Consider the following 22,655-nt stretch of genomic DNA (forward strand, 5'->3'; position numbering starts at 1 on the left):
TCCCTGTCTTACTGCTGTCTTGCCCACACCAAACCCAACCATAGCTTTTACTGAGGCTTTCCAGAGCATCCACTGAGTTTCCACAAAAGTTCCCCTTACGTTCATATTTCATCAGCTTGTGCAGTATTCAAGGGCGCAGTCACAATGCCAAATATGGATGGCACCCACAGGTTTGGGGCCAGACACCACTGACTCTAAGCGGTGGGCGCCAAAGTGCAGGGCACATTCTCCAGTGAGCACAGAACACCCCTATTCATCCAGTGAGTATTGGTGATGGGGGTAAGAGGGTTTCTGAGCACCATGCTTTCTATACAGTTTGTAAATGATCCATCATTTCATTTATCACAACAGCGTCTTTGAAAAACGGGAGCACGTGCACACGCGAGACACTCTGGAGCTGGGGAAACATGGCTCCGCACCGATGGGTTCTCTGGTGCTTCCCCACAGCCACCAGGGCCCTGGCTAGTGGGTTAGCTTATCCATGTCCCCTCAGCTGGCCCGACTGGCCTGGCACTGGCACCCGACAGATGGGCTTCCCTTAAAAGAAGCCCCCCATTTCTTGGCCCCTTCCTAGCTCCCTGCTTATTTCAGAGCCCGAGGCAGGTGGACAGGAGAAGGACCGAGGTTGAGTGCGCCGTGTCCCCAGCTGCAGAGAGGCCCTGACAAATGGCTCTACCCCAGTGAGGCAGGCTCTTGGCCTCAGGGTACCGCTGAAGATGAGGAGGGAGGCCCTTCCCTGCGGCATCATACTGTCCTGTGGCTCCGGATGCCCACAGCGTGAAGGCTGACCAGATGAGATGTGATAGCGTGGCCTGAGGAACACTGACTCAGGAGGAAATCAGGCCAGAGATTTCTCTGGGCCAGGAGCAAATAAATAAATAAAAACGGAAAGGTTCAACATACAAGGGGGAAGGAGGCCCAGATGGGCAGGGAAGACACGTAGCCCTGAAACTTGAGTGGAAGGGGTTGCTGCCTGGGGTGGAGCCTGTCTCCCTGTTTCTGTAGCGAAGGTAACTGGTGACTTTTGGTCAGGCCCAGAAGCACCTGGGTGGAGACTCTGATTTAACCTCACTGAGTCTCTTGCCCTGCAAGTTCCGGCCTCTGAGTGTGGTGGCCCAAGATCCCATCCTCCACCCTGGCTACCCCCCTGGCCAGACCCTCTTTGCTGAGGACTCTATGGGCCAGGCAAGTGCATAGCTCCTTCCCTGAGCCCCTCCTGCCGCCCTGCAGCTCCTTTCTTGGCTTCCCCACCTGGAAGGTGAGCACTATCTCCCATCTGTTCCCTTTTTCACCTTGCCCTACCCCACCGTCTGCTTCCCCAGCCTCCTGAATGCATGCGAGCCTGCAGGCTGTGGGTCTGGGGCCCCTGCCCTCTTACCTTTGCCCAGCCACCCCTAGGAGTCTGCAAGCCAGCAGCAGCCTCTGACCTGTTGATGGGGTGCTCAAGAAGCAGAGCCTGAAATGGGGATTCTTGGGCCCATGACTGGTTGAGGGAGCAAGCTCAGGAGAGAAAGAGGCAGAATGGGGCCAGGGAGGGAACCAGGCAGAGGTGTGGTTTCAGATGCCTTTTTGGTGCAGCCTGATCCCTGGGCACTCTGGAGCCTGAATGAAATCAAGGCTGTACCACCTCGAGGGATAGGGCAGAGCCTCCCAGGGCCCAAGGCAGTTCTCCAGCAAGGGGTGCAGCCATGAGCAGGTAGGTAACACTGATGTGGTGGGGGACAGTGCGCCTGCAGGGAAGGGGATCTGAGGGCACCTGTGGCGTCTACCGCTTGCCTTCCCTCTGCTCACTCCGCTCCCTTTCTGACAGAATCCAGAGCCTCGGGTCAGGGCTGGCCTCAGGAGAGCCCTGTGTCTGCAAATAGCCACCTACCTCCCAGCCCCCAGCCTCTCAATGGAGACTGCTACAGTGACCTCTCAGACACCCCTTCTCTCTCCTGGCCCCAGCACTCTGCCCCCCCCCCAAGCAGCCAGGGGGGTCCTTGTCGTATTACAAGGCAGAGAATCTACCTCTCCTATGCTCAAAACCTTCCCATGGCTGGCCACCTCAATTCTGAGCCAGAGTCTGGGGCCCCAGGGTGTGTGCTCCCTCCACTCCACCCTGCTGCAGTAGCCCGCCTGCTGTCTCTCAAGTGTCATCCACACCTCAATTCAGGGCCTCTTCCCTCATCCCTAGAACACTCTTTGTCCAGAGGGCCAATCCATCCTTTCCCCAAATGGTGCAGAGGTGCCCTCCTGCCCATCCTATTTATGACTCCCCAAATGTCTCACAACACTGTATGTTCTAACATCGTGGCTGCATAACTCCCTTATCATATTTACTGCCCTCCCCTACTCACATTTACAGAACGCCAGCTTCACAGGGCAGGGGCTGTTGGTCTGTCACTGATGTGTCCCACACGCCCACAGGTACCTGACAGGGAGTAGGTGCTGCAAAATCCACCTCAGCCCTTTGTACTGAGTGAGGGAAGGGCCAACTCATCACTGGGAGGGGACAGCAGGGACTTCTGGGAAGTTTTCCAGAAAGGCCCTTGGCCTTCCCCCAGATGGACACCACAGATGTGTGGCCCCCTCCCATCTAGCCTTGGCCAACTCTGATACTGCTCTGCCTCTGAGCCACTGGCTCAGGATGTCCCTTCATCTGCTAAGCCTATCAGGACTGGGCTCCCATTGCTGCCATTGAAAGCTTGCCCCCATCCCGACTCTACCCCAACCTCAAGACCCTGAGGTTCCCTCACAAGCCCTGGTCCCCACTCTTGGCCTCCTCATCCAGCCCCAGCCTTGCTGTGCCAGTGACAAGCCAGAGCCTGGGGCTGCAGCTCACCCTCTGCCCCAGGCCTCAGCAGCTACAGCGGCCATTCCCTCCACACTCCCCCTACCAACACTGGTCCTCCATTCTTCACCTGCCACAGGAGAGCCCCAAAACAGCCAGCGAGACAGGACTACCACACACAAGGATGCAGGCCACAGAGGAGCTGAGCCCAGTTGAGGAGCTTGAGGAGCTGGGGCAGGGATGATGGGTGTGGCATGGCTGTGGGGCTTCCTGGAGGGGGCGGGTGGTGTTGGGGCACAGACAGCCCCGTCAGTGCTTCCACGCCCTCCTCCCTGCCATGGCGTGGGGCAGGGCTGGAGATGTGCATGCATACGTGCGTGGTGTTATCATAGAGGAAATCGATGCCTGGCACTGGCCCAGTGTTTAAGGGAAATGAATAGATTTTGGCCGAGGACAAAGAGAGTTTGATTAATCAAAAATTGGATAATGGAAGCAACACTCTAATTATTTTTCTTCCCGGCATTTTATCGAGAAATATGTTTGCACAGCATATCAGAGGTAACGGAGTGGGTGAGGGAGGGTGACCACGCTGGAGGAAGATCAGCTTGGAGACAGGGCCACTGCACCTCACATGTGCTGATGGGGGCAGGCTGGTGGTCTGGATGGCTGGGGCCCTGGTGGTTACTTCACGGGGCCACAGGAAGTGAGAGGGGACATGTGGTACAGGCCAGAGGCTGCACACAGTTAGGACAGCCTGGTTGCAGAAGATAGGGTGGGTAGGGGTGCCTGCTGCCATGGAGGCCAGGGGGTGTAGAGGTAGGGTATTACTAGCTCAGGTCATCAGGACTTGATGGAGCCAGGGTGAAGGCTGTAGGTGTCAAGTCCTCTAACCCTTGGTCAAGGAGGGTCTTCAGAAGTCCCTCTGGGCAACTGGAGCAATTTCCCATGTTCGCCCTGGTGAAGCTGCGTGAGCAGCCCCATGGCTAAGGTTTGACAGAACCACCTGACCCCACGGATTGGTCCCCTGCCCCTCCCTTGTCACTCCCTCCTTTTGCCTGCACTGTCCTCACTGCTACAACACCATTTTTGTGGTCACCTGGGGTCCTAATTCCAGGCAGCCTATGAGCCTGAGGCTCCTTCAATTGCTCATTCATTAGGGGTATAGAAAGAAGCTGCCACAGGAAGAGGTCCACAGCGACCTGAGCTGTCTGTTAGACTCAGAATGCTGGCTGCGGAAGCACTGAAGAGGAGGCGAGTTCTCACCTAATCTGGGGGTCAGAGCTGGGGTCCAGAAGAAGGGGCACAGAAAGAGAGATGAAGACTGAGCTGCAGCTTCTAGCCGAGAGTGAGGGTGAGGCAGGTGGGGTCGGCCAGTCCCTGGTGAAGACCTCCAAGTATAAATCCTCCCCCAGTACCCATGGTAGGAGTCCCTCACCAACCATGACCACTTTCCCTCTAAGCCACAACTCAGCCTTGGGAACCTTCTCAACACTGTGTGCCTGGGGCAGCCACTCCAGAGTTGGTACAAGAAATGAAAACTATCTGTACCTCTGACCAAGGTCAATTTAAAGGTGAGGACACCGAGGCTCTGTGAGTGCAGAGAATTTATCGGCATCAACATCACAGGACTAGAACCCAGGCCTCCGGATTTCCCATCTAGTACTTTTTCCTCTGCACCTGGCTGCTCTGCTGAGCTAATCTTGGGGGCACAGGGGTTATCTGGAAAGGCCACTCAGCCATCGCATGGTCACCACAGAGCACTGTGTTCCTGTCCTACTGCCAGGATCTTGACTTGCTCTCTTAGGACAGCTTCCCATGGACATGCCACATGTCACAACCATTTGAAATGCCCATGTCTGACCAAGGCCTCATCCAGGCACACCCCAACACTGCAGGGCCAGGTGTCAGCCGGAGGCCTCTGATTTCCAGTGGCAGGGACCTGTGTCTGTGATGGCAGTTTGAGAAGCTGGACAGTCACCTGTCTTGGCTTGGGAGTGAACCAGGCTTCACTGGCGCCCAGCCAGTGGTGTCCATCTGTAGGTGGTTTGTGTTTGTCCATCAAACCTAAAGCCCGAACACACACTGGGGACCCAAAAGCATAACTGGGGAGTGGAGGACTAAGCTAGAGCAGTGGTTCTGCAGTGTGAGGGCTACAGCCATCTGGGGGTGCCCAGCCTCTGCATGAATGTGGCACAAAAGCTCCTGTTCGCCCTGTCTTCTCACCAGTATTTTACTTCCCCCTCCAACGGTGATTTGCTGAGACCCTACTGTGGCAAGTCCAGGCTCTGGGGGCTGGATTGACAGTGGCAAACAGCAGACAAAGGTCTTGACCTCCTGGAGCTTACATTCAGGTTCAGGAGAGATGGTAAACACAAATAAGACAGGTAGTAGGTTACATCATGATGAATGCTAAGGGGGCAAAGAGACGCAATCACCCACTGGGGAAAGCCACCCTATCTTCTCCCCATGTCTCCATCTCAACTGTGAGGACAAAACTGAGGTAGAATTCAGCCCCCTCTTGGAGAAACTGGTAGTGGAAGTGAGCCGAAGGCACCTGCCCGCTGTACTCCACAGCAGATCCCGCTGCTGTCCCAGTGAATGCTTATGTCTGGGCTCTGGGGGAAATGTGCACAACTGAGCCCACTGTCCTCTGCTCCAACACCACAACCTTGACCTCCATGACTCATAGTGGCATGGGGCCTTGCTGAGAGTGTTAGGACTCAGGTCCCAGAAGCTGGTCTGCAGCATTCTCCATCCCAGGGGTTGGGGAAGGCTGTCAGTGGAGGCAGGGTCTCTTTCGGAAAGGTTTGCTCAAACCACTGCCCGGTCTGCCGGGAGAGCCACGGTCAGCCTGGACAAGCCCTCAGGGATGAGTGTGTTTCTGGTTAGAGGCTGCTGGAAGGAATTTGGGGCTTGACACTGTGAGGCCTCTCCCTGCACCGTGGTTTTTAACAGTCTCGCTTCTTAGCACTTTTTGATGGATTCTCCAGGGATGTCTCTAAAAGAGAGTTATACCTTAATTTAGAAGCAAATAACTTAAAACTCTGTGATGTAGCAGGTTCCTTTGGAAAAGAGATGAACTCAAGGAAGCCACTGTTGTGTGAAGCCACCCGCCATGCTCACCTGGGTCCTGCCAACGGACTGCCCAGCCCTCAGCCCTCAAGTTGCGCCCCCTGCCCAAGGCCACAGGGGGTCCAGGGACAGAGAGGTAGGAAGCAACACTCACAGGAGGCCAGGCTGAGGTTCGCAGGCTGGCTCCGACTGACCCTAGTGGCCCCAAGTGCTAAACACAGCCCACATGCCCCCATGGCACTGCCCTCCCAGTGCCAATGCTCTGTTGTCTTGAAAGATTTAAAAACTTAACAAGGGCCCCACAAATTATGTAGCTGGACCTACCCACCATGTTGCTTAGTCCACATGCACCCCACACATACCTCAATGTTTGCCTCTAGAGATCCGCCCCCTTGGGAACATCCTCTTCCGCACTGCCCCCATACCCCTCGGCAGCAACCTGTCCCCCATCATGTTGCCACCATGATAGTGCTTCTACCTTACTTGCTTATCCATCTTTCTAAATCTCTACTTTCTGGAAGCTCCTTCTCAGCGCATCCTCTCAGTGGTGAGGGCCTCGAGGCCCGACTCAGTCCCTCTAGACCAACTTACCCTTGATCTCCAAGTACCCTAGGCCAGTCCCACACACCTGGTGCCAAGGACTCCAGGTTTCTACCTCCAGCCTCACTCTTTCCCCTTTGACCACCACATAACAGCCATGTCTAAGCCAAGTGCCAATTTCCCGCATCCTCCTTCTCTGCCAATGCCACTGCCATCCCTCCAGAGCTGTCCTTGCCTCTTCTCCATCAGCAAGTCCTCTTAAAAATAAATCCTCAACCAACACTCTTCATGACCCCTACTGTTTCCACTGCCCTGTGTCAGCAGCCTCCTCCCCCTAATTGCTGTAACGGCCCCTCATGGCCCTCTGGTCTTGCCCCCATGCCCATCAGCCACACAGGTCTTTTAACAGTGGAAGTAGTTTGAATCTCTTCTCTGCTCCAAACCACCCCAGGGCTTCCTGCCTCGCCAGGGCCTGCAGAGTCCTACCTGAGCCACTCCATAAACCACCCCACCCTATGGGGCTCTGGCTACCTGGCTTTCTGGTGGGGCCCCCAGCAGCTCCAGTGCCTTGGCACCTGCCCTCTCCCTCCGGATGCTCCTCCCCATCAGTCACAGCTCACCTGCTGCTCTCCATGGTACTGTGCCAATGGCCCCTCCACACAGCGGCCCCCTGACCCACCCTCTCTGTACTCTCTTCTTTAGTTCTCTTTATGACACCTACCTTACCTGGCAGTCAGTCACACAGGTGTTGTGCAAGCCTCCCTGAGTTTCCATGAGGGCAGACACTGTGTCTGTCCTGCTCCTTACCTTACCCCGTGCCTGGCACAGCACCTAGCACCCAGCAGGTTCTGGTAAATATTACCCAAAGGAATGAATGTATGCACGAACCGTTTCCATCTCCTCGGGCTCTGGACAGAGGGCTGACATCTCCTGTGTGTTCCAGGAGTGGTCAGACAGTCCCTGTGGTTAGTTCCTGTGAGTTTACTCCTGTGAAGTGTTTCCCCTGACAGTGTGGACCTGTGTAAAGGGGCGAAATCCATAGGGAGGACCTACGTAGGGACTGGTACAGGGACCGGGCAGGGAACTCTCGGCTCTGTTGATGAATGAAGACAAAGGAACTTAGTCAGGATGGGGGTGACAGGGCCAGGGCCTGACCCATGTCTTTGGAGGCCTCGACTGGAGGCTCTCCCCTCCCCCAGGGGAGTCTGGGCCTTCCCATGTCATTCCCGGGTCTGCCTAAGCTGTATCAGGCCACCACTGTGGGGCTTGTCCTCAGCATCTGCCCTGATGCCTCTATCCATTTCCTTTTGCCCTCTTTCCTGCCAACCACAGTGCCTGCTGGCCTATGCCTGGAGGCTCAGTTACCCCAGGTTTCCTTCCTGGGGTTGTGGGAGAGCAGTGTGCTAATCTACCTCTTCCAGAGTTCCTGCAAGCCCTGCTATAGTCAGCAGCAATGAGAATGCCCTAGGGCCACATGTCATTTTAGGTCTTCTGAGGGCTGGCAAGGGGACAGTACAGGGCTGCCTCATCCTCGCATCCAGGGAAGGAAGGCACAGTACACACTGTCATCACATGTGTGTACCCATGAGAAAACCACACAGCTAGGTTGAGGCTGCTGAGGCCACACCCTGAGTGTCAGGCCAGCCTTCCCCCTATGCTGTTCTTTATCCCACTAGAGTCCTACAGGGGGCTCTGGGTAGCCTTGCCAAGTCCACCTGGTTACCCAGAAGTTCCTGGAACCACCTTAGAAGCTCCTGAGATCTGGACCAAGGAATTCCTGAGACTCCAGGAAACAGAAGAGCTGAGAAGTTGGGGTCAAAGGGAGGGATTCACTCTGTGTCCCAAATCTAGAATCCCATAGCAGGTGCCCAGAATGTGGCCTGGCAACAGGAACAAGAGTGAAGCGGCTCTGTCCCTCTTGGCCTGGTCCGTGCCCCTACGGGGACAGGCAGGCCCTGCTTTCACCACAGCAACATGAGCCTTGGCGAAAAGACAAAAGTAGGTGTGTTTTTGGGGGCTGGGGGGTTGGCTACACAGATAAGTAATAAACAGCCCCTTCAGAGGGAGAGTGAAAACATCCCTGGGAGCAAGCAAGCAAGCAGATCTAGGGTGGAAAGTGACACTGGCCTTCTGAGGGAGAGAGACTATGTCTTATTCACCTCCTGTTGCAGAAGATCAACGTCTGTTAGAGGAACACACCAGAGTTTTAAATCAAATGTCAGAGTCTTATCCCCGGAGCATGAGGAATGCTGAAGGCACACCACTTCATCCCATGCGATCAGCCCCTAACTGGAGGTTCTCAAGCCTCTTTGATTACTATTCACAAACATCCACACCCCAAAGGGGCAGAGTCACCAGCTAAATCTCATTCTCCATCCTGGCTAGGAAGTGGGCCAGGCTGTTGGTTAATCCAGTACCCTGACCCTCTCCATGAGGCAAGGTGCCTGGAAGGGGAATCCTAGGCTGCAAGGAGCCTGGAACTGGAGTCTTTCAAGCTCTTCCCCAGGCCCACACCAGCCACTAGGTAACAGAGCTGCTCCTCTTTACAGGTGAAGAAACTAAACTGTGGCCTCCATCAAATAGCCACTGCTAACAAGAAATGGGATGTTCCATTTCCCCAGCTCCGTCAGCCCCTGGGCATCTCCCACCAACCCTTCCCGCCATACCATCTGTGCTTTCCCAAGCATATCCTATGCTCCTGCCAGACCTAACTGCCTGAGTGTCCTCTTTGCGCTTTGGTCCATTTTCTCCTCTCTGTCCACAGTGCCCACTCCAGCTGTGCTCACATCCTTCAAGCTCCAGTTCAAATGTCACTTTGCCCATAAGCCTGTCTAACTCCAGCCCAGGTCATCTCTGAGGTCCCTCCAGAGGCCACCGGCATCCACGCTCAGGTTTGGGTTATCTGAGCAGAGATGTTTCTCCCCTGTGGGGTGGTGAGTCAGTCCCGGGAGGGCAGGCCCAGTCCACTCCCACCTCAGCGCCAGGCTCTGGGGGAGCAAATGCTCAGTAAATATTTGTTTAATTGAATTTGGCCAAGAAGCCTCCTCCAGACAGAACCCAAGGCAGCAGGAGTGAGTCCCCAGGGCAGGGAAATCACTTGGGCAGAAGGGAGCTCATCAGGGGCTGGGCTGCCTCACCAAAACAGGCAGACCTCGCCTACCAGGCGGGTCCTTGCATCCTGAGACAGGGACTCCAGGGAACCCTGGTCGCAGCACTGCCTTCCCATCCTCTTCTCTCTTGTGACAGAGAACCCCAATTCTTGGCCTAGGCGGATTCCTGCCATCATCACCCAGGCAGGCTCAGCACCGCCCTGCAGACAGAGCCCCCTTGGATCTCCCGCAGGATATGGAGCCCCAGCTCAGAGGCCCTTACATCTCTCCCCCCAACACCCCCTAACACCCCCACCGCCTTTTAAGGGAAAAAAATATTGAGCCAGGAACATATCATAATCGCAGCAGGTTGATACTCATATCTTGCTCTAAATGCCTCCAAGGAACCTGTTCTCTACAAGACCGATGACGGAAAACTGCGAGCCACTCGGCCCCGGGCCCAGGCCTCCGGGGCCCTCTCCTCCGTTTCAGCCAAGGCCACGCGTCGGCGCTCCAGCCGCCCAGGGTCGCCTCCTCCCCGCTCCCCTGGGAGAGAGACCCCGCCTCAGCGCCTCTCCTGCAGGTCGTCTGGCCCCGTCTCCCGGCGGCTGTTCTGGGGGGGGGGCCCGACGCGGCATCCCTGGCAGCCCCTGCCCACCTCCCGGGCCCGCAGCCGCCCCCTCCCTCCGGCTCCTCGGCCGAGTGGCGCCCCTTCCCAGCACCTGCCGGGCCTGCGGTCGCCCCCTGCCCACCTCGCGGACATCTCCGTCCCGGTCGCCCACACCCTGGTCAGGCATCCCTTTCGCTGCTCCCCGGCGCCCCCAGCCCGGGCGGATCCCTAGCACAAAGGCCCGGGCGGGGCCCCGGGTGGGGGTGGGGTGGACGCCCCAGCCGCTCCCCCAGCACCCCAAGGTTCTGCCGCGCGCCGCGGCCGCGGGTCCGCTCACTTACCTCCTGGCCGCCGCACGGTGCATCGGCCGAGCTGCTCCGGGTGGGGCGGGGCGGGGCGGCGAGCGCGGGCCGCGGCGCCCTCGTTCCGCACTACGCGGGCGGCGGCACCCGCGCGGGGACGTGACCGGACCACGGGCGGCGCACACCCTCCGGCCGGCTTGGCTCCCTCCGCCCGCTCTCCCGCGCCGCCCGCCGCCCGCCGCCCGCCCGCGGGTCCACCCGCCCCGCGCCGCGCTGCCGCCGGCAGGGGGCGGAGCCGCGAGTGCAGCGCGTTGCCAGGCCAACCGCGGGCGGGGGTGCCGCGCGCCCGTCGGTGACCACGCGCTGGGCGCCACCGCCCCGCCACTAGCGCCGGCTCTCTTCTCATTGGACAGGAGTGGCTGACGGATGCATGTGAGGTCCAATGGCAACGGGTAGGGGCGGGGCCGTGGCTCCGGCTCGCCGCAGTCCGGCACGCGCTGTCCGCACCGGCGTCTTTGGGAGTCTGCTGCGCTGAAGCCGCGGAGCTGACCCAGCGGGACCGCTTCTCGCAGAGCGGGAGACTGAGCCTAAGAGTGTCGGATGGCCCAGGCACCCTCCTCCCCCCGCTCGTCTCCCTGGGTTTGAATTCGAACGCAGTTCAGCACTTTATGAGCTCCGCGACCTTGGGCAACAAACTGACCTCTCAGCCTGTTTTGCAAAGTGGGGCTAGTGGCACCGGCTTCTTTGAATTGTCTCGACAGTCCACTAGAACGCGTAAAAGGCTATGCAAACCTTTAAGGTATACACCGGTGAGGCTGGTGCAGCGATGGGAGGGACATTAGTCATCTTTGCTGCACATTCCCCCAGCGTGTAGGGGCTCTTCAGGGTCCCTGGCAATCCTGGGCTACGGAAGGTTGCCTTGAAAAGGAGGAGAGGGAGAAGGGCCCAGGATATGTCCCCCAGATCAGAGAGGTGGGAGGCAGCCGGCTCCGTTAAGACCAGGATCCTCCATTGCCGCCTTGGAGAAGCTGGTAGAAGGTAGAAGTCATCCCATGGCCAGCAAAATGCACCTGAGCCAGTCTGCCAAGTTTTGTTTTCAATTTCAGCGGGAGCCCATTTGTGGGCCTCAGAGCCAGGAGGGCCCTTCACTCCTGTGCTTAAAAGACTTTGGCCAGAGAGCCAAGATATTAATGCCTCTGTCTTTTCCATCATTATAACTTGAATCTTTCTGTATTCTAGAGCATCCCTGGTAAAAATGTCAGATTCCCCCAGTTAACACCTTCCTTATCACTTTACATCCTCATGGGCACATTATAAGGATCACCCCACACTGGGCAGAAGCACTGGAATTGACCATTGACAGGGGCAGATTGGGTGGTCATCCTAGTCCAGGTTTGTGGTCAGAAGGCAGGGCTAGGGGTCTGGTTCGGCAGGCTGGGCACTGTGGCATTGCAAGATTATTCCATTACTGCTCTGGGAATGTTTCCTCTGCTGAGGATGAGATGAGAGACTGTTGAGATGGAGATGTTGAGATGGAGACTGTTGCACTACTTGCCCCCCACCCTTACCCCGTGACTGACATACCCACCTGTGAATAAGTTACCTAAACTGTCAGGGACAGGACAGATGCTAGTGATGGGCATCGTGAGGCGAACCTAGACCTGGCACAGTGCTTGCTGGAGGGGGCCAGTGAGAACCAAAGGGAGGTGGCCAAAAATGGAGGGGGGCTTCTCTGGGTGTGTGCCTTCAACCCTCCTGGTTGGGTCAGACTGGGCCTCTGCTCACAGGACCACTCAGAGGCCAATGGCTGTGATACCAGTTAGATGGCAGGCACAGGCCCTGCCCTGGTGTGGATCAGAGGTGAGAGGGGGTAGGAGGGAAGCATGGACTGGGCTCTGTTGCCTGTACACCCTTGGGGTGGGGTTATTTCACCTGGATGAGCCTCAGTTTCCTTCCCTGTTAAGGGGGACTCTAGTAAAGGGTCCTTGGAGAGTGATTCTGAGGGGAAATACATGTGGGCACAGCATTAGAGAGGGGCAAGGGCAGTTTCTGTTGTAGGATCAAGGTCCGAATGGAGCTGTTTGCAGGGGCAAGCCTAGAGGTCAGTGTAGGGTGACCCTCTACTGCAGTCCAGGGTGAGATCAGCAGCTAGCCCATGAAATAGCCTAAAAGGGCTGGCTGCTGCCTCCCTCACCTGAGTCTGGTGGACACCAAAGATCACAATTCTTCATACAACAATCATTTACTTTGACCTCTGCGCAGGCACGGTTCTGGGATTTAGACCCCTGCCTGGTAGACCTTCCTGTCTGTGGGGCAATAATCCACCATTATAGTTGTGTGCAGCCTCATGGAGGAGACCCACCAGGGCCCTGGAGACATGTGGCAGGGGGAGAACTGGGCACTGCGAGACACCAGGATGGAGGTGGCCTATGACCTGGGGCAGCGGAGAAGCATGTTTCAAGGTGGGAAATGCACTGGGTGTGATGGAGCCATGATGCCTGCAGGAACCCGTGGAAGATCAGCTGGCATGGGCTGGAGCCAGCAAGCAGGTGTGGGTGCCAGAATACAGGGCTGGAGTGGGGACAGTCACACTAGGCTAGTGGCCCTTCTGTGAGATTGGGGATGTTAGCCTAAGAACCACTGGAGAGTTTTAGGATTAGTTTTTTTAAATTTGGGAAGGAGGATGACAAGTTTTGCTTCATATTTGTTTGCTGTATATGTGGTCCCATTAATGTACATTGTCCTAATATACAGAATCAAATAACAAAATGTCAACTAGTCAGCCCTCAGAAAATAAGAAAGCAGAGATTCTCCATGAAGCCGAGTTCAGCGTAGAGTTGTAGGATCACTGAGTGACAGCAGGTGTCTGGCTGCAGCCAAGATAGAGGGATGGAGTGGGGGGCAGAGTGGGGAGGGCAGGGGCCATACAGGAGGCCCACATGATAGGAGATGCTGGAGGAAGGATGGTGCTTGCTAAGCAGATGGTGGACCAGTGGGAGAGGTGGCTGGGAACCAGCGAGTAGAGGGTCCTGGTACCTTGGGAAGAGAGTGTCTTGAGAGGTGAGTGGGGTCAGCCACATCATGTGCTATGAGAGGCCACATAAGCTAAGGACAGGGATGTGTCCCCAGGAGCAGAGATAGGCACAGGAACGGGGTGGGTTGGCATGCCACCAATTCAGGGAATGGGGGCCACATGATTCTAACCCTGGGTGGGTGGGTTGCAGTGAGGTCTGGATGCTCTGGGGCAGGGGCTGGCACTCTGTCCTCAGTCCTTATTAGCCAGGAAAACAGGACCAGGAGACAACAGTTGGGACCCTTTTGATGGAAAGAGGAAGGCCCTGTTCATTGAGCCTCATACTTCACCAATCCAGCAGGGACAGATGGCCGAGGAGCGGCCTCTCTAGGTGCTATCAGGCTATCCTCCAGGAAATGACCAAACCTCAACCACAGGGCATTTTGTGCCCTGGGCATCATGTCCCTTCAATTCCAGAGGGATTGGTGGAGCTTTCTTGGCCATCAGCCAATGAATCCATCCTGACACACCAGCCATGCCAGACCCAGGGCCTTCCCCAAGTACATATACCTCATACCTTTGCCCTGCTGCCCCATGGGGTCCAGCCTGCCTGGGCCTCTCTTCCTGCATGTTCAGAATCCCTAGGACCTTGGAATTCCTCATCTACTTGAGTACGAACCTGTGTTGTCATGATGGGTCCTGGCAGACTGCCATCTGTCTCCCCACTACCCAAGGATGGGGGTGGTGGCTTCTTGCTCATCTCTCGATGCCCATAGCACCATCCTCTCTGGCTCGTCTCCCAGCTTGATCTGCTCTCCTAAGCCCCGCTGACCAATTCTCAGGCTGTGGCAGGACTGAGTGGGTTTCTGCACTTTGTTTCCTTGGGGTCTGTGCAGCCCCCCAACCCCAATTTGAACAAACCATTGCAGATCTGGGTTAGTTATAAATAGCCAGGCCTGCAACTCTCCTTTTAGCTGAAAAGCAAAGTGAACGAGTAGAGAGGCACACCCGGCACGCGTTTTATTTTTAATCTTCTCCCTCTGTCTCAGAATGAACTCGGGTCCTGGTGCTCAGCATTTCTAGGAGTGGAAGCCCAAGAAAAATGCCTGCGGAAAAAAACCCCAAAGTAGCCCAGGGCCCTAGCTTTACCCCAGTCTGCTGTGTGACCTCATCCACTCGAATTGCTTCTCTGGGCCTTGGTTTCCTTACCTAGGGAGGGAGCAGTGGAGGTGATGGCCTCCAGCAGTTTGACTTCAACTCTTCCTCACGCTCCTCCTCCGAGCCTGTGCCCAGCAACACCTATGGGAGGAGGGAGTCTCTGGAAAGCCCAGATCCAGGTGCAAGTGAAGCCACAATCAAGCTCCAGTTTGATGATGCCCAAATTCCTCATCCCCAGGCCTTTGCTCAGGTGTCCCCCAGCTAGGAAATTTCTCCCTCTATGCAAAATCCTTCCAGGCAGCAAAATCCTTGGCAAGTCCAACTGTCATCTGCCTGCAGTGAGTTGGGGAGGGGCTGTCTGGGTCAAGTTGTGGTAGAGTCGGATCCAATGGCTGGGGCAGGTAGGGAGCCTGTGGGGCAGGTGCCCCAGTGGGCAGTGGAGTTAGAGCAGAAGGCCAGGTGTGTGGTCTGGCTGGGGCCTGATGGGGAGGGTGAGGCTGAAGGGGAGAGAGGGGCTGTGTTCCCGCAGGGCAAGGGCGGTTCAGCTTTTGTCTTTGCAACCCACTCCTCGACCCTCACCCCCACCCCACATGCCTTTGCTTGTAACTGGGTCTCAGTGGTGGTGGAATTCCTTATGATGCTAGGTCCAGATGTTCTGGGCTTATGTGATAGTCCCTTCCAGGGAGCATGCTCCCACCAATCATTACCCCTTGGCATTGCCCAATTCCTTGCCGGCTAGGCTGGTTTGCATATCGAGGAAAACAGGCTCCAGGAGGTTAGGTAACTTGTCTAAGATCACACAGCAGGATACATTAAGGAGTCCAAGCCAGGCATTTTTTGAAATCTGCGTGTATTGAATTTTAAAAAGTGCAGTGCTCTTAAAGCAACGGGTAACTGCTCTTCCTGTGTTGCGAATGCCCTGAGAACAAATGTGGCAGAGCTGGTTGCTGTACTGGGACACCCCAATGAGAAGCTGGTCAGGGGCAGAGGGAGCCACTGGACATGCATCTATGCCCCTCCACCTCCCTCACCCTGGGGCACCTGCCATTTGATGTCCTCAGGAAGTGAGGGAGGAAGGTGGAGTGATGTCTTCAAAGAGGAAATCCCTGGTGCTAATTGGCACTTAGAGACCTTTAGGCTAATTAACCTGTTGATTTGTCTCTCTAGAGTAAATTAGAGGGTTTAGCTGGGGAGGCGGAAGAGAGAGGTGTTGCTGATGGCCACCTCCATGGGGGCTATATATACACGGCCTCTCAGTGGGTGGTGTGGGCCACTGGGGAGTCCAGGAAGAGGGCGGGGTGGGGGGAGCAGCGCTGGGAAGGGGGAGTATGCCCTCCCCAGCATCGCCCTGCTCACTCCCCAGGGAGCAGTTCTGAACACAGGGGAGCTGAGCCCCTCAGGAGTGCTGCCTGGACCTGGTTCTGGGTTCCCCTCTGGACATCCCTCAGGAGGGAGAAGGAACTGAATGGAGGGAAGTGGAACCCATTCTTGAGGAGCCTCGCCTCCCCACCTTCTCCTAGTCCCGGTGTCCCAGCCACGCTGCTATGTAGAGCCCCCCTTCCTGCGTTTTTTTTTCTTTTAGATATTTTTTATTTATTTGACAGAGAAAGAGAGAGGTCACAAGTAGGCAGAGAGGCAGGCAGAGAGAGAGAGGGGGGAAGCAGACTCCCTGCTAAGCAGAGAGCCCGATGCGGGGCTCCATCCCAGGACCCTGGGATCATGACTTGAGTCGAAGGCAGAGACTTTAACCCACTGAGCCACCCAGGTGCCCCTCCTGCGGGTTTTTTAGACCCCCTTGGCCAGAGTCTATGGATTTCCTGCTACCTCTGGTTAGAGGCACAGCTCTTTTTGTATATAAGATGGTGGCCTGTTCATTTGTGCCTCAGATTTGATTCCAAGCTTTTTCCTTTCCCCAAGGGCTGGCCAGATTGATCTGGGGTTTCTAGTGGCTTAGAGATGTAGGTAGGAAGGAGGAGGTTTGCTGTTCCCCCCACCTTCCTTCTTGTGCAAGGTCGTTCCTCCTATGCCTGGGCCCTGCAGGGATGGCTGCTGCTTCTCAGGCTCCTGAGCACCTGTTGAAGGCTGATGCCCTCCCCCCCCCCGCTCCCCCCAGTTACAGGTGACCAAAGGATGGCACTTTTGGGGATCCTCCAGGGCTGTGTGGTTTCCACCCTGGCTTGTCATCCCCAGATGACAAGCTAACTCCTGCTAGCTGCTCAGGGGTCTGGCAGCCAGGGGCATTTGTGAATCTCCTCTCCCCTACCAGCTCTGCAGGCCTCGCCTCCCCCCTCTTGCTGCCCAGAATGGGTCGGGGTGACTGGCCCAGCCTCAGTACCCTTTCCCATCCTGTAGGAGCCCAGGGCATTGTCAACAGTGGCCTGATCCCCTCCCTGGTGTGGAAGCTGCAGAGGGAGGAGGAAGAGATCCAAGGGCTTCTCCTGGACACACTGGCTGCCTGCCTGATGGTGGATGCCACCGAGGCACTGAGTAGCGGTGTGGTGCCCTTCCTGAAGCAGAAGCTCCTCAGTGCCAACAACGACATTCGCAGCAAAGCTGCCCGTACGCTCATTGCAGTCAGGTGAGCCTGGGTCCTCGCGGATGGAGTGGGCGGGCAGGGGCGGCCAGCCTGGAGCCTTTTGTTTAGGCTCAGAGAAGGCACCTGTGCTGCCTCCCGGCCCCCCAGGAAGCCAGCCTGCCCCAGAGCTCCCTGTCCCCTGGCGTAGGGGCACTGTCCTATTGGCCTGTGAGCTTACCACTCACGGTTCCATATCGCCAGAAGAAGGCCCCAGTCCTGGGCAAAGCAAGATGGTTTGTCCCCCCTCCTTGTGAGGAAGGCAAGCACAGAAGTGTGATGCTCGAAGTTACTAAGTTGTCTATAGACACCAGTCATTATCTACAAGCGGTTCTCTTGCAAGGGGGGTGATTACCTTTTATAGGTAAGGACACGGAGGGCACATGTGTCCAGTCGTTGGTGACCCAGGGTCACACGGGATCAGAGTCTAAATCCTGGCCTGGAACCTGAGGGAGCACAACGCCTCAGAGCAGGGAGGGATGGGGGGCAGGGAGGACATATGTGATCCTAAACAGAGAAGTTTTCTGAAGGCAGAGGTCCCTCATCCCCCCAAGTCTATATCTTAGATATGGCCACTGCCTACATCCTGGCACCTTGTGCCTCCCCTAGCCCTGACTGTCCCTCCAGCTGGCATTCTTTCTAGAGACCTGGGCCAGCATTTTGGCAGGTCTGGCCCCCGATCCAGACCCTGGGGAGCTTGTGAACATGGAGATTCCGGAGCCCCATCCCAGATCGATCACCATCTGGACTTTGCTCAGAGGTCTTGCAGTGAAGCCTCGGAGGACCCTACCTGCTCTAGAAAGTGGTGACCTCCACCAGGCCTGCCTGTGTCTTTCACCATGCCCTACTTTTCATATGTCACCCCTCAGGGGAGCTCCTGAAGACAGGGCTTTGCTCTGATTGCTGGTGGAGAGCAGGGCTTCGAAACAGAGGAGCTTTGGTCCCCTGGGAGACAGCACTGTCTGGAGACATTTCTGGTTGTTCTAACTTGAGGGAGAAGGGCGCTCCTGGCATCGAGTTGGGGGAAGCCGGGGATGCTGGTCAGCATCCCACAACACATGGGATTGCCACCACCACAAAGAATCATCTAGCCCCACGGTCAGTTGTGCTCTTGTCTCCGCATCCTGGACCAGGTCCCGCCAAGGTGCTCGTCAGCCCTGGCCGTGGGAATGAATGAACACACGGAATCCCTGCTGGCGGGGCCCAAGACTCTACATCTTTGATCAAGTTCCCAAAGGGAGCCCGTGGGGAGCCCAGCACATTCATTTTCACAGCTTCATACAGTGCCAGGATTAGAAGTGACTTACAGCGTCCTCTCCCCTGAGGGTGGCTCTGCACGGGTGTCTCCCTGGCAGCTCGCCACTTCCGTGCCTTAGCCCATCTCTGGCAGCTCTGGCTCCTGCATGGAGTCAAAATGAGTGTCCCTGGGTCCTGCTGCTCCCCATCTTAGGGCTGGGAGAAACACGTCTGGTTTCTTCTTCATGGGATACCTTAGGGCCAGTCTCCGTCACCCCCTGGTTCCTCTGCAGCTTGGCCTTCAGTGGCTGCGGGCTGTGCTCCCAGGTTGTCCCAGCATGGGGGGAAGACCCAAACCTCACACCCGCACTTGTGCCCTGGTACCCCCTGGCCAGGCCCAGACCCCCAGTGGTGGTCCCAACACAAGTTCTCCTGCTGTCCCCTGGGGTGGTCCTAGGCTCTCCAGCCCCCTCCTCTTTGTCAAGTGAAATCACACAGCTGTCCCCTCTCTGGCCCAGCATTCCTCTGGACGGCAAGAACCAGGTGTGGCAGCATGACGTCATCCCCATTCTGGTGCACCTGCTGAAGGACAATGTGGAGGAGGTGCAGGCCAATGCCGCTGGGGCCCTCATGTATGCCATGGTCACCACCCAAGGTGAGGTGGCCAGCTGCATCCGCTGTGCAGGGGTGGGGGTCACTGCAGCCTCCCGCATGCTGGCTGCCCCTGCGAGTTTTCCAGAACTCTCATTTTGTGCTCAGCATCCCGGTAATGCCCTCTCCCTGCCCTACCAAAATACTTCCCCTGGTCTGTTGTTGAAGTCTTTCACTTTTGGGCCAAGGTTCCACCGTCCCTCTTCTTCCTGGCCTCAGTGGGTCACCTACCTGTGGCCCTCCCTGGTCACTCCCATTAGGACCTCTGTCCCCTCCTACCAGGCTATTCCCTGGGCCTGGAATTCCTGCCTCCAACCCAGGCCCCTTGTATGTCTCAATTCTGGGATGAATTATGTAGTTTGCCATCCTTGATTTGGTTATCCTAAGGCCTAAATGAACACTGGAACCCTTGCTTCCATGTTGTTTTTTGATCAAAATTACTTTTTTTTTCAATGGGTAGGGGTGGGGAGCAAATAAGAGTATGAAATTACCTCTCCCACCTGGGGACTCCCCCTGCCCCCAACCAGTCAGGCTTCCATGCTAAGTCATCCAGTCCTGGCCACAGGAGCACCTGGAGTTGGTTTCCCCACTTGGAGGCCAGGGTGGGTCATCCCATGTGACTGCTGAAAGCTCTCGGTCTTTCCCCATGCATACATTTGCCCACACCAGCCCTGTGCCCTGTGCTTTCTTGGTGTTCCATGGAGGACTGACTGGGTCTCTGATTCTCAATCAGCATGCCACAAAGCTACCCCAGAACTGGGGCTCTCAGCCATTCCCCACTTGATGCTAATGGTGGAATTTGAAACGTACCAGAGGAGGAGAGGTTGGGGACTTCCCCACAGCCACAGCCCCCTTTCAACTGTGCAATGAAGACACTGACTACCAAGGCAGGGGCTCCCCTTGTGTGTATATCCCTCTGGTGGGGAGTCTTCAGTGCAGTGTCTTGCTTGGGCTTCCTGCGGGAGCTCTTGGTGGACCAGAGCTCCCTGTGGGCCCAGGCAACACCTGGAAATTGGGGATGTGAAGCCACTTTTCACTGATCTGGCACTCCAGCCAAGGGCCCCTAGCCCCTGCCATGTGCCAGGCCCTGTGCTGGGTGGTAGGGACCTAGACCCTGTATCTCAGCCTCCTGCAAACAGTTTGGGGGGAGTGGCAGAGGGTTGATGACCTAGAGGAGAAGCATAGCATACAGCAGGCACAGGACAGGGGCCAAACCTCCTCTGGGAGGGGCGTGGGTATTGACTTAAGGGACAGTGGAAGTCAGCAGGGCCGAGGGTGGCTGTGCAGGTTCTAGCACACAGAGAATAGTACACTGAGCACGGCAGGAAGCCAGGGAGTAGGGGGCAACTACCTGGACTTTTAGCAGGCCAAGACAGCAGAAAGATGTCGAAGGTTCAGGAGGGGTGTCTCCTTTACAGATTAATGTCTGCATCCTCCACTAGACTGTAAGTACCAGGAGGGAAAGAACTCTGTGAGTTTTTGTGCCTGGAGCAGAGTAGTGCTCAGGAAATACTTGCCACATAAACAAACAATTGGATTTTAATTTTTGTGTTGCCTTAGAGAACTGGATTGCAGGACAGGCATCAGGGTGGGTGGGGAGAAGCCAGTTGAGGGGCAGGAATGAGGAGGCCAAGACTGGAGGCAGAGGAAGGTGCCACGGCCTGCACTGGAGTGAGGGAAGGTACCTCCCCCAAGGCTGCACAGGCCAGAGGCCAGAGTCGGGCTGGGGTGGGTGGAGGTGGAACAGGATGGTTCCCTGAGGAATGCCTGGTGTTGGTGGCCCACAGGAAAGTATGCCGCCCTGGACACAGAAGCCATCCACCCGCTCCTGAACCTGCTGTCCTCACCCTTGAGCAAGGCACGTTTGAATGCCACCAAGGCCCTCACCATGCTGGCTGAAGCTCCTGAGGGCCGCAAGTTCCTGCAGTCTCATGTGCCCGTCTTCCGCACCCTCGAGGAGGACCCCAGTGAGGCAGTGCGGCGGGCAGCCCAGATCGCCATCAAAGTCATTGAGTGGAAACCCTGAGCCACTTGCTGGGCCAGACCTGATAAGCTGCTTGCCTGAATAAATGGGCTGAATCTCTTTATATTGGGTCTGAATGGCATTTTATGGTCCTAGAGTGTGGCTACATCTTCCCTCTCTCCTACAAAGTGGAAATACCCAGCCCTGAAGGACTGGGTCATGGTGGCCAGGCGAGAAGGCATGGGCTAAGTCCAAGGCCCAGGGATGGAAGGATGGCATACCAGCTCTCTGTTGCATCTAAGAGTCCCCTCAGAATGTAGAGAGTAGGGCTGGGCCTTCCAGGTACAAGAAGGAGCTAGGAGTTATATTGGGGGAATGAACACAGCTGGATCTGGCCCACCCAAGCTTTAGATACTTGAGCGATCAGGCCCTTGGGTGTGGTTGGGCACTGAACTGCTTAGCCAGTTCTGCCCCCCTCTCTCAGGAGGGAAGGTTGAAGTGCCAGCTCATGTGGGCTCTTTCAGGAGGAGTGTGAGTTGTATGAGGCCCCCTAGGCATGCATGCCCAGGACAGGGATCTTCCTGACAGCACAAAGATGTCATAAGGACAAGCTCCCAGCTGGCCAAAGCCAACCACTCCCTAGCCCCAGGGCAGCCCTCTTGCCAGCCTTCCACCTGAGCCTCCACCTGCCTCTCTTGTTCCCCAGATGAAACTAGCAAAGGAGGCTGGAGAGCTTGAAGGCACTGGAGGAGAAGCCAGGCTGCAGAGGGTAGGAGGCCCGGGTAACATTTAACCACCCTCAGATTTCCCTGCCTGGTCTGGCAGGATGATGGTTCTTAAACCAGTTCTGACTCCTCTTGGAGAAACTGCAGGAGGGGAGCTCAGCTTCAAGGGAGCTTTTTGAGGCTCCCCGCCTCAAACAAGGTTTTTCTCATTATAGCACGAACTGGCAGCCATATTTCCTATGGGACAGAGCATCCCAGGCTTATGGGATTCCCAGTCCTTCCTGAATAAACATCAGGAGAACCAGAACCCTCAAACGAGCACCTTCTTATAGTTCTTTTATTGACTGGGGCCTTCACTTTCCTAGAAGAAACAGAGAAGTTTGTGTTGCTGGAATTAGAGGATTAGCCCAAGGGGACTGGCTGCTGAGCCCAGCTGGTATTTCAAGGGAATATTCTCAAAATAGGCTCCCAAAGAGGAAACCTTTTCTCCTTCAGTAAAACAGGTGTTTGAAGACCTTTACTTCCTTGGGGCCCCATCTCACTTCAACACATAGCATGCTGGTTCCACCTCTACTGCTTCACCGAAGGGCTTTGGCCAAGGCCACTGGCCAAGGTTACTGACCATCTTGCTACCAAGATCCTGTACTCTTTGTGCTTGACCCATGCTGTGGCCCAGGTATGGATGTTCCCTTTCTGTAGTAGCTGTTTTGGGCCTCCTTCCAAGGCTCTTGCTGTACTCTCTTTTGTCTCCTTTGTAAAACCCTCTCTCTCCACATGACCAGTAGTGTTCGTGTTTCTCACAGCTCTGTCTAGGCCCTCTCTCCTCCTGTTCTCCCATACAATCTCACCTGCCTGGCTGTGGGCCCCCTCTACCAGGTTCCCTTCTTAACTAGGCCTGCCCACTGCTTTGTCTCCCCCAAATCTGGGTCTGTAGTCTCAGCCTCTCTCCTG

At 56.3% G+C, this 22,655-nt stretch overlaps 2 protein-coding genes across 2 annotated transcripts in view; one reads left to right on the top strand and one right to left on the bottom strand.

Moving 5' to 3' along the window:
- Positions 1 to 10,481, bottom strand: part of GNAZ (G protein subunit alpha z) — a 52,227-nt gene extending 41,746 nt beyond the window's left edge. Inside the window, exon 1 of the mRNA XM_044243834.1 lies at positions 10,426 to 10,481. The gene's annotated coding sequence lies outside the window, so the exon portion shown is untranslated. The remainder of the gene's footprint in view (positions 1 to 10,425) is intronic.
- Positions 1 to 21,074, top strand: part of RSPH14 (radial spoke head 14 homolog) — a 77,644-nt gene extending 56,570 nt beyond the window's left edge. The window contains exons 5-7 of the mRNA XM_044243836.1: positions 16,910 to 17,135; positions 18,884 to 19,020; positions 20,804 to 21,074. Of these exons, the coding sequence (XP_044099771.1) occupies positions 16,910 to 17,135; positions 18,884 to 19,020; positions 20,804 to 21,042 (602 nt within the window). The 3' untranslated portion in view covers positions 21,043 to 21,074. The remainder of the gene's footprint in view (positions 1 to 16,909; positions 17,136 to 18,883; positions 19,021 to 20,803) is intronic.
- The last annotated feature ends 1,581 nt before the right edge of the window (positions 21,075 to 22,655 follow it).

The sequence above is a fragment of the Neovison vison genome, chromosome 3 (genome assembly GCF_020171115.1).
Source record: "Neovison vison isolate M4711 chromosome 3, ASM_NN_V1, whole genome shotgun sequence".
Classification (NCBI taxonomy): Eukaryota; Metazoa; Chordata; class Mammalia; order Carnivora; family Mustelidae; genus Neogale; species Neogale vison.